The 12,027-nt window shown below is 32.3% G+C and overlaps 1 protein-coding gene across 2 annotated transcripts in view; it reads left to right on the top strand.

The window, feature by feature from the left end:
• Positions 1-12,027, top strand: part of DNAJC13 (DnaJ heat shock protein family (Hsp40) member C13) — a 130,245-nt gene that overhangs the window by 39,748 nt on the left and 78,470 nt on the right. For both annotated transcript variants that reach the window (XM_032630187.1, XM_032630186.1), the window contains exons 11-20: positions 54-133; positions 216-385; positions 837-936; positions 3,050-3,157; positions 3,866-4,021; positions 4,770-4,826; positions 6,876-6,997; positions 9,303-9,378; positions 9,654-9,749; positions 10,517-10,660. In XM_032630187.1, the coding sequence (XP_032486078.1) occupies positions 54-133; positions 216-385; positions 837-936; positions 3,050-3,157; positions 3,866-4,021; positions 4,770-4,826; positions 6,876-6,997; positions 9,303-9,378; positions 9,654-9,749; positions 10,517-10,660 (1,109 nt within the window). The remainder of the gene's footprint in view (positions 1-53; positions 134-215; positions 386-836; positions 937-3,049; positions 3,158-3,865; positions 4,022-4,769; positions 4,827-6,875; positions 6,998-9,302; positions 9,379-9,653; positions 9,750-10,516; positions 10,661-12,027) is intronic.

Here is a 12,027-nt window from a genome sequence, read left to right on the forward strand (position 1 = left end):
AAGAAATATAATGCAGATCTCTAAATCTTTTTGAACATTTCATCTCCTTACAGATGGCAACTTTGCAGATGCTGTATTCAGGTTCAACGCTAATATTTCATATAGTGGAGTTCTCCATGCTGTAACGCAGGATGTAAGATAAATTGTATCATAATATGTTCATTGTCATTAACTTTTGGTATGGAAACTTCTTTGAACTATTCTTCCTTACCTAGGGTCTCTTCTCAGAAAACAAAGAAAAACTGATCAATAATGCCATAACGGCATTATTGTCCCAAGAGGGGGATGTTGTTGCTTCCAATGCAGAACTTGAGAGTCAGTTCCAGGCTGTGAGGAGGCTTGTGGCTTCCAAAGCTGGTTTTCTAGCCTTTACTCAGCTTCCAAAGTAAGTTGCCTTAATTTTTTTCTTCAGAGAGTTTGAACAACTCAAAATAGCAAATAATCAACAGTTTACCTCTTTATATCTGAGTAAAACCTGATACCTTTTAATATGGTGATATAGTAGTTTCTATTCATGAGAAATAAAAAAGGAAGGTGAATGGAAATGATATTTCTGACTTATTTATCCATTCACCCGTGATATTACTGACTCTGTTTTAGTGAATTTGAATGGGAAATTTTATGCCTTTTAGTTTTAATTAACCTTAAAAAAAATCTTCCCCTTGAAAGAAAAAAATTATTGTGATAACTGATATGTTCCACAGATGGGATTCAGAATATGTAATTGCTATAGTAATGCAATAGAAACTGAAGATGATTTATGTTATATTTTAATAATAAAATAATAGAATAATGCTCAGGCATTGCTACTATATGCTGTTGTTTTATTCTACAAGGTTTCGGGAGCGTCTAGGAGTGAAGGTAGTAAAAGCACTCAAGAGGAGCAACAATGGAGTAATCCACGCAGCCGTTGATATGCTCTGTGCCCTCATGTGTGTAAGTACTAGTGTTTTTCTTAAGTAAACTGATTTTGTTTAAGTTGACTGATGGTTTAAACTTCCACAAATCCAGATTTTCATTGTACCAATTAAATTCAGTGTTGCTATATTTCCTAACTTGCTCTCATAGCAATCTACTTATTCAAATAAACATTTGTTTAGCATAAACTAGGCACCATGCTATGTACTAGAAATACAAAGATGTTAAGGCAAAGTTACTTCCTTGAAATTACTAACAGTTTAGTAAGGTTGGCATACGTATACAATATAAAGTAGTAGCAGCCATGGGATCTGTAAAAAGCAGCACTTAATTTTGGTTTTGTGATGAGGAGAAGATAAAAGATTCTAAGCCAGTCTTTCTGGAAGACATTACCTTGATCTGAATTTTGAAAGGCAGGCAGGTATTTTCTAGCTGTGAGAAGACTTTCCTAGGAAGAAGGAATAGCATGTGCAAAAGCATATTTGGGAAGCAGCAAATAATTGAATATGACTGGATCATAACATATGTATGGGGGCACATGGGATTAGGAGTTATAGCTAGAGATGTATGCAGAGACAGCCATAAAAAGCCTTTTGTACCAGACAGAGAAGCAAGATTTGTATGCTTTAGTAAGGAACAACTGAAGGATTTTTCAACAGGAGTGATAACATACCATGTTTGAATTTTAGAAAGCTCATGGATGGTATGTGGAGTGTAGATTAGAGGTCAAGTTAAGAGGCAGGTAGAGCAAATTATCATGTAAGACATGAGGTGCTGAGGTAGGATGGGCTAAAGAAGGCACATTTGAAAGCTGTTTGAGAGGTAAAAATCTAACTTGATGACAGCTTGTTGGGGGGGAAAAGCAGCTGTTCAATATAACTTTCAACTTTCTGATTTATCTCAATTTTGTGTAGAGTATATGAGACTTTATTCCTTATATTAAGTGTTTTTAGGCAGACTTAGTGGTATACAGTTAATCATAAGTAATCACTTGTTTAAAACCTTGCATTTATTCCCCAAAGTGGATTTTATTATCTTTACTACAAATAATTCCATTAAAGAATTAGTGAGGGACTTCTCTGGTGATCCAGTGGTTAAGACTTCGTGCTCCCAATTCAGGGGGTCTGGGGTTGATCCCTGGTCAGGGAACTAGATCCCACACGCCGCAACTAAGAGTTCGCATGCCGCAACCAAAGATCCCGCTTGCCACAATGAAGACCCTGCACACAGCAACGAAGATCCCGCATGCTGCAACTAAGACCCTGCATGCTGCAACTAAGATCCCGCATGCTGTAACTAAGACCTGATGCAGCCAAATAAATAAATTAATTAATATTAAAATAATAATTAATAATAAAAAGAATTAGTGGAATAACTAGAACATAAAATAACAGTAGTGTGAAGTAAACACATTGAGACCTCATTAAAAATTAGGTGTTTGCTGTGTATTTTACATGAATTATCTCATTTGAACTTCATAATAGTCCAGTGAGGTAAGTACTGTTATTCCCACTTTGTAGCTGAGGAAAATGAAACTAAGAGAGTTAAAATAATTTAACTGTATCTAAGCTTGGTTATAGTCAGCAGAATTAGGATTTGATCTTTACTCTTAACTATCATGCTGGAATCCTTTTTATGCTCTTAGTTTATTCCAGCAGTCAAAAGATAATCATCTTGAGACAGGAAGTATTTACTGCTAATTTTAGTACTTACTTTTTTTTTTTTTTTTTTACAAACCCTTGTGTCGAGGGCTGACTTTCAATAGATCGCAGCGAGGGAGCTGCTCAGTACTTACTTTTAAATGCTAAGTTTTATCATTTCAAATTTATATTACAAAATTGGGGGAGGAAGAATGGATGTCATTTGCTTTTTAAGAAGGAGATCTGTGACTTTTTCTCTCAAAATTACCTTGTGCAGTACTATCTACAGTTACTTGTTAGGCAGATCATCCACGAAGTCTCATCAGACCCAGGAGAAATGATCACTTCTGCCCTCTTATCACGAGATTCCTTTCTGCCTTAAATTTTAAAGGCTATGGTTTTTAGTTCTTTCAGTGTTCAATGAGTACTCTTTATAAATGACTTTTGTGTGATGCCACTGCTTATGAATTATCACTGTTTTTAATCAATAGCCCATGCATGATGACTATGACTTAAGACAAGAACAGCTAAACAAAGCTTCTCTTCTCTCTTCAAAGAAGTTTCTGGAAAACTTACTGGAGAAATTTAATTCCCATGTGGTAAGTTATAATTAAATTTGTCTTAATGAGAGATACCATACATATTGAAAGGTATTGTGTAAGTACAGCATGGACAGTTTTTTGTTTTGTTTTTAAACTGTGGCCCTCAACTTTTGGTCAGTATTGGTTTAGCTTGGACATTAATAATAAAATAATCTGTTTTAGGACTATATCCATTTATCTGGAAAGGATAAGTTGCAAAGCCTTTAAATTTTTACAGTTATATCACAGATTTTTGCTTTTTTTCTCTCTCTTTAAAAATGTCATTATGAAATAAGTTGCTTAAAAAAAAACTAAGCCAAATCTTTGTTCCTCAGTCATTAGTAACAGTTTTGGAGATAGGCAGTATATAACATCTAGAAGGAATATGAATAAATTGCCAGAGTTTTGCAAGTGTTGTCAAAGATTGCTTATTATACAAATACACATTAACCTTAGTTATATATGTTTGAGGAGTCTTGGTTCTCTAGAAATTTGACAGAATTTTAATTATTTTCCCTTTGAGATATGGTAAGCACTGTGGATTTGATACATTAGTAAAACAAGTATTGCTTCCAGTAGTACTCAAGTTAAGAGTACTTTGAAACTCATGTAGGGAAATTAAATGTTTACTTCTAACATATAGAATAACAGGAAGAAACCCATTACTGCTATGTTTTAAGTGAAGCTCTCTGTACTAAGCCAAGGCAATATGTTACTTTGTTTCAGGATCATGGGACTGGTGCCCTAGTTATTAGTTCACTCTTGGACTTCCTTACTTTTGCCCTCTGTGCTCCATATAGTGAGACAACAGAAGGGCAGCAGTTTGATATGCTCTTGGAGATGGTAGCATCCAATGGAAGAACACTTTTTAAACTCTTTCAGGTGAGAGCTTATACTTTTATCAGATCACAACTAATCTAAGAGAAGCACTTTTTGGGTCAGTTTGTTTTTAAGATAGTACATGTATGCTTCTGTGGTAATATAAATAAATATAGCCTAAGTACATTATCATTTTAGGACATTTAATTCCATGAATTTCATTGTGTTTCACATAGAGCTCTGTTGATAGCCTTTGACCACTATTTGACACTGTTGCCCAACTTTTCCATCTTAGAAGTAATGAAAAACTCATTTTTTTCTGTGGTAGACCCAAAGTTCCCTTTTGTAGTTTTTTGTAGTTCCCTACAAAATTTCCAAATAATAAGATGAGCTTTAGCAGGGCTGTTCGTAAGCAATTGAAAATATTTATTTCATATAATACCATAATATTTATTATGTACATGTGTGTATATGATATTTATATTTTATGTTTATATTATAAATGTTGATTTTTATTATTTTAATACCATAGTTATTTGATATCATTCCAGTAAGTAGAATATGTATTCAAATAAGTGCCAGCTGTTTTCTACTACTATAAACTCTTTGTTTTAAGTATGTGTGAAGCTATATTGTAAGAATACCTAACATTTTTAAACGAAACTGTGAACTGACTTTGAGATGTAGCCTTTACTAATTTTATGGCTTTTATACCTTGCATAAAATTGTGTATCCCTCTTAAGAGCAACAGCTAAATATGTTGGGATAAGATTCTTTTATTCTATGATACTTTTCTCTCCCTATTTTGAAGCATCCTTCCATGGCAATTATAAAGGGAGCTGGATTGGTTATGAAGGCAATAATAGAGGTGAGAGAACAATTTTGAAATGTTAAACTTACTTGAATGTTGATTGGCTATTTTAACTTGGGCTGACAAAATTACCTTTCAGTCTTTTATGGAAAATATGCAGTTTTTCTGGGTAAGAAAAGTAATTTTAAATCCTTAGATTAGTTTTAAACTAGTTGCAGAAACAGTCCTCAATAATAAACTAAGAATTTAAAGTTCTTAAGTGGATTTAGAGCAAATGAATCTTTCTGGTCCTCCATTATTTGTTTGGTTTACTTTAAAAGAAAAGTTAGCATTTTTTCTCTCTTCCTCTTTTTTTGGGAATGGTGGTGGTGATGGTATTGAAACTTTAGGTACTGAGTTTATATGGAAATCTGTTAATGGAGTTAGTTTGTAGCCAAGTAGTATCAAATAAGTATGGTAACAAAAAGTTCCTCATGTTAACCTGCATATGTAATTAAGCTCTAGAGATCAGGACATACTATTGGTGGACATGAGCTGTTGCTTCTCCAGGATAGTTGCTTTAGCCTTATATGTTTTCTGGAAGATGAGATGGGGCTATGAATGTGAACTTACATACTGGATATTTACAATATCAGTCTAATGGCTTTTGAATTCTTGTATTCTTCTGTTGTCTTAGTAATAATTTGGTTAAAATGTAAGAGTGTTTGCTTCTTTTATCAAAAAATTCTGCCATTATAGCTCATAAATATAACAAGTAGCTAAATAATAAGCACAGAATTAGTATACTCATAAGCAGCTATTAAAAAAATTATAGACATTAGATTGATTGGAACATCAAGGTTTATTTGCATTTTTAGTGTATACGTGCAGCTAAAGGCTAATTTTCCCCCTCCAGCTAATGGGTTCTATGCTCAATATTAGCTTCCAAAGTAAGTACCACATCTCTTGCTTACAGAGCTTGAAGTAACCAAGGACAGTTAGGACCGTGAGACCATACAAAAGTATCTTCCTGACCTTGATCCACTAATATATTGCCATTCATTCAGAAATATTTAATGAGTGGCAGGTATAACCAAAAAACCAACTTTGACTTCAGTGCAAGCCACATATATCAGATTCGTAGCCAGTGACTATAGCCAGTGTCTGTGTAAGGAAGGCTTTATTTATTTACGCTGAAATCCTGGCAGGTATCTTAAATTATTGTTTTCTGATTGCGAAAGCAGTATATGATCTTTTAAGAAACATTGGGTTGTTCAGAAAAAAACAAGAAAGAAATAAATCACCTGTATTTTTACCATCCAGAGACAACTGCTATTAGTATTTTGGTAAATTTCCTCTTAGACCATGTTCAAAATTATATATGTACATATACATACTATGTATATTTTATATACATACTACATGTTCATTTGTGTCAAAATGATATATGTACGTATTCATACTGTGTATATTTGTATACTTCCTGCATATCCAGTTATTCTATTTACTTGTACTTTTTTTCAATAACGTGAGCATTTTTACTTTTTGACAGGTTGTCTTAAATATCACACTGCTTGCTTAATTCATAATTCTATGATTACCTTTGATTAATAGTTCTATCTGTCCTACCCTTTTGTCAAAGTGGGTCTAAATAAGCAGAGTGACATCAGAATAGAAAGAACTACCTCAACATCACATCATTCTTTAAAAAAGATAAAGAATTGTATTCACCATGAAAATGAATATATCTTTAATAACAAAAGCAAACCAGGTTTGCAGATGTCTTTGGTAGGAATTGCTGATTTCTGTGAGTCACCTCTCCCCTTCATTGGCTGATATTATATATACTAAGGGAATGAACCTACTTTTAATATTAAGCAAAGTATAATTCATAAGATAAATTTATCTGGGAACATTTAAACCTCATTCCAAAGGCAAATAATATTTTTTAAGTGACTTATACTACTATTTGCTTATGTTATTTTTGGATAATTGAAGTGGCATTTTTAATTTTTATTATATTGTATACTGAATAATTTTATCTAGAGATGTAAAATTAGTTTTACAAAATCAGGATAGCTTGCTTTAGATTGTTGCTTTAGGGATCATCTTACCCTTTTTCCAAAGGAAGGTGACAAAGAAATTGCTACAAAAATGCAGGAGCTTGCCCTAAGTGAAGGTGCCTTACCTCGACATTTGCATACTGCGATGTTCACAATAAGCTCAGATCAAAGGATGCTTACAAATAGGTAGGTTAAATTTAATTTGCTATAAGTTAACTTGCTGTTTAGAGAAGGGGTTCAGATATTATGTAAAACAAACAGAATAAGTCTTTGAATTACACAAATGTTTCATTTTCTTTTGATTCACCTAGTTCTTTTCCTTTCCTTATGGAAGGATTTTACCTAAATGATCATTGTCCCTATCCGTGCATAACTTGGGAGGAAAAAAATAAAACTGCTTTTTTTTCCCCCCACTCTCTGCTCATCAGGCTCTATACCCATAGTCATGGGACTGGAACATGGAAAAGAGTGCCTAGTAGCTTATGGAACTAGAGCCACATGTCCCCAGGGTTTTACTCCTTTTATTTCTTCCTGACCATCTTGCATGTAGATGACCCACCTAGTCAATTTTCAAATAATTTTGGTCAGTTAGTTACTCTAAGAATAAAGAAAACTTTAATATCTAACCAGCCTAATCTAAGCCTATCCTAAATCTCTTGTAGTTAAACAGTTTTCCCTTTGGCAAGTCTTTTTTTTAAAGTAATAATCCTTCAAATATGAGGAAACACATAAATCTGTTTACTCCAGGCTATATGAATTCCAGCCCTTTTAATTTTCTTTATAATTCCTGACATGTGATCCTTTCCTATATCCTTAGCATACCATATTATTACTCATGACTCATATTAGTTAAAAATATATATATAATAAATGTTTTAATCATGTTCTTTTTGGCCTTTTGAAATAACAAATTGCTGACTTAGGCTTACTTTGTTATGGAAATATAAATTTCATTTTTTTATCACCTATGTTAGGTTATTGGATGTTGTAGTATGCTGCCCTGCCAATAGTTTTCTGCTGTTTATACTATTATAAGAAGCTATCTGCATCCCTTACTTGTAAATGTTAGTCACAAAAGTAGTCTTCTGTGTTGCTTGTGAGGATAAAAAATATAAAAGGAAGGTTATTTCCTTGGTCTGCTGCCTTATTAGCAATGCTAAGCACCATCTTTCATTACACTAGAAACTATTTGATGTCTAATTCTATTAAACCCCTTCATGTTAGCCCTTTACTTCTTGTGTTCCTTTTTATTATAATCAATTGCGTTCCCTACTGTGATCAATCACAATATTGAAAAGCTGTCAAATTATAATAGAAATACTACATTTCATTTGCATTGCTTTATCTTTTACAAATTGCTGCTATAAAATGTTATCTCTTATCCCTAATTAAAACCTTTTTGGGAATCATTGATATGATACCTACCAAATGCCAGTGAAGGAAATTACAAGTGTCATTACTTCAATATGTTAGCTTACAAATAGGCATAAGAGTGAACAGTTTTAGTAGTTTTGTGTGTGTGTGTGTGTGTGTTTGTGTGTGTCAGAACAAAGCACAATTTGGGTTTTCCTATTGAACTTTTTTCTTCTGGGAATATAACATATAAATACATAAGCCTGTAGATGGTTATTTGGTTATTCCCCTCACAGGTTTCATGCTCATTCTTATTGCAAATGGCAGTTGAATCCTTATCAAAGCACAGAATGGTCTGTGGTGAATAAAATATATACCCTGTTTGTGAGGAGCTTCCAGTTTGTGTAGCAGATATCATCATGGGGATTAAGATTAATAAAAGACTAAGTCATAGCTTCAATAATCTTAGATTTTCACTTTGAACCGAAATGTGCTTTTAGCTCAAAAATGCTTTAAGTCTTTGTTCAGACTCCAAAACTGAAAATATTTTCTATCTCTGACCTTGTCAAAAAGTATATATTAGAACATAGTTGACTTTTGCTCATGTTCAGAATTCCAAAGAATTCCAGAATGCTCTGGTCACTATAGCAGGATTTGTTATACAAACTTAATTATATTATCAAGTCTAATTGTTTCCCTATCTTTAAAAGTGGTAAGAACCTACTTCTTGATGTTCAGGTCCATTGAAAATTAGTGAGTTCATCAAGGAAGCATTTTAGTTTGGAGAAAATACTAAAACGTTAGTAGTATTTGAATTAACTATCTCATACATCTCTCCAAATTAAAATATTAATTTTTAGTATTTAACATCAGAATGATTTTTAAAACTTTTTATTGGAGTATAGTTGATTTACAGTGTTGTGTTAGATTCAGGTGTACAGCAAAGTGAATCAGTTATACATATATCCACTCTTTTAGATTCTTTTCCCATATAGGTTATTACAGAGTGATAGAATGTTTTTTTGTTCTTTTTTTTTGTTTTACTGTAGTCTTATTTCTTATATTTTGTTCTTAAAAATTCCTTTTTGTTCTACCTGAGATAAAGAAGCAAACCTTTCTCAACGTCTGCTTTTTTCAGACAGCTGAGTAGACATTTAGTGGGACTCTGGACAGCTGATAATGTAACTGCAACAAACTTGTTGAAACGCATTTTGGTAAGTCAGTTGAATAACTAGAGAAATGTATATATTCTTGCCCAATAATACTTCATTGATAAGTTGTTTATACTGTTAAGGGTTTTTTTAGTTTATCTGTTTGTTTTTAATGTAAAAGATACTTATCAAAGGAGTTGTCATATAATAAATGCTATGCTTAATAGCTAAATCATAGTATTAATTTATTTGGGTTTTGAAGGCTAGGTTTTTTTTGTGTGTGTGTGCAGTTGTTTTGAAAATGGACTTTATAACTTGTTTTTGATTGTTGTTTTTAGCCACCAGGCTTGCTAGCTTACTTGGACAGCTCAGATCCAGTTCCTGAGAAGGATGCTGATCGGATGCATGTTAGAGATAATGTGAAAATAGCAATGGTAAATATGCTTGCCCTGAGTATCTTTTCGGGATGAAAGAGTACTTTTTTCTGAAACACATGTTAAATAGTAGTGTTCTTTTTAAATTATTATTATTAACAGCTTTATTAAGGTAAAATTTACATCCCCCAAATTTTAACCTGTTTTTAGTGTCCAATTCTATAATCATTACATTTATGCAGTTATCACCACAATCTAATTTTATGAATAATAGTAATCTTGTATTTTTTTCTCTAACTCAGCATATTGGTACATTCACGAATGGATTTTTTTTTTTAATTTCAAATGTATAAGATGATATTTTGCACATAATATGTAATTGATAAATGTTGGTGAAGGTGATAATGTTGGTGATAAACGTTACTGAAAAAAATAATTTATGTAGGGCTTTTTTTCTTTACAGAGCTATCTTAATTATTAATGTTGGGCTATCTTTGAGAAAATTACTTAACATCTTTCAAGATATGCTATTATAATAATGTCTTATATGTGTTCTTTTCCTGTCTTCATCCCACTTCTGTCTGTACCCATCTCCCACTTATATCTTGCCATCCCTCTAAAAGGATTCATCTTGAAAACTAGGTAGAAAAGTTTAAGATTTCTTGGACAAAATGTATAATTTGTTGTAGAAATTTTCACCTTGTTCTTTCACTATTTTTTTTCAGTATTCATTTAATCATGTAAAATAGTGCAACTTGGCTTTAATTAGATTTTTAAAATAAATTTGAAATTATAGGACTGTAATGGAATTCAACGTTATTTTATAGGATCAGTATGGAAAATTTAATAAAGTTCCAGAGTGGCAAAGACTAGCTGGTAAAGCTGCTAAAGAAGTTGAAAAATTTGCCAAAGAAAAAGTAGATCTTGTGTTAATGCATTGGAGGGATAGAATGGGCATTGCACAAAAAGAGGTAAAAATAAAGTCTTCTTCCGAATTTCTAGCACTTCCATATATCCTACATTACTTCAGTTGTTGCTGTTCACAAAAATGGTACAGATACTTTTGACCGAACACTTGAAGAAATGTCACTTAATTCTGATTATATTTTTATATAAATTTTTCTTAATTCATAGTTTTATGAGTCAGTGGTTAGGATTTTAGTTAGTTAATATAAAATTCCACTCTTTCTTATATAAGTTTCTTCCCATAACTTCCAGTTTCCAGACTTTTAAATTCATATGTATCTTTTTCCTTCCTTCTCTGAACTTTGTTTTGTAGCTAGACAAAGTTGCCCTTCTTGTTTAGCTTTTTTATTGAGAGCTAGCTAGACAAGTATTTTGAAAATAAGATTCACATTGTTAAAATTAAATTTACTATATGTACTTAAATTTCAGTATTATTAGCTCCTCAAATCAAAATCAGATCTGAAACAGTTTTAGTCTCATTTTTCAGCATGTAGTATGTGCTACAGAACCTAATTCCAGTAATATTCATCCTTCTATCTAGGATGGAATGTGCAGTGGTTAAGAATGATTTAAGGTTTCATGTAAAAGTTGACTTGATCTCAGTTTTTGTTGACCACACTTATATTCTTTGCCTTTAACCATCTCTTTATTTATGGTAGCTATTTTCTTATTCAAGGAAAGTAATATAAGTAACTTTCTGAAACAAACATGTTTCTTTTGAATTTCCAGAATATCTAGACATAAGGCATCAGGTGCAACAGAACAGAAATATTATTGTTGTCTTGTGTATCTATCTGAAATTGATACCAAAATTGAGTTCTTTAGAAGTTGAGCATAATGAATTAATGCTAATTTGTACGAGTGACATATGCACTATAAAGAATCATTAAACAGGCTTTCAGAGGTCTAGGATAGTAAAGAGAATACTGAACTTTGAATTGGTTAACCTACATCTGAGCCTGGTTCTGTCACTTACTACTAACCCATATGGCAAGTTACGGGTTTTCAGAATTTCACTTTCCTCTTTCATAAAATCAGAATTAACAGTACCTCCCTTCTCTGTCCTTTGGGGTTGCTTTGATGTACAAGGAAGTCAATAATAAAAGCACCTATAATAAAAGTGCATGTCTTGTCATGATAATATTGCTATAGCATTTGAAAATTGAAAGTCTGTAGATATGAAATGAATGATTTTCACAGTTGTTAAAAATTATAAGCTTTTGGCTTCAAGGAAGTTAAACCCATTTCTGAAATAACAATTGTTTCAAGCTGTTGGGTATAATTATACTGAAAATAAGTTTTTGGCATCAGATTTCATATATAACATTTATCCAGCATACACTTGAACACAGAGCTATTTTAGCTAGAAATG

This window comes from Phocoena sinus, chromosome 4, assembly GCF_008692025.1.
Source record: "Phocoena sinus isolate mPhoSin1 chromosome 4, mPhoSin1.pri, whole genome shotgun sequence".
In the NCBI taxonomy this organism is placed as follows: domain Eukaryota; kingdom Metazoa; phylum Chordata; class Mammalia; order Artiodactyla; family Phocoenidae; genus Phocoena; species Phocoena sinus.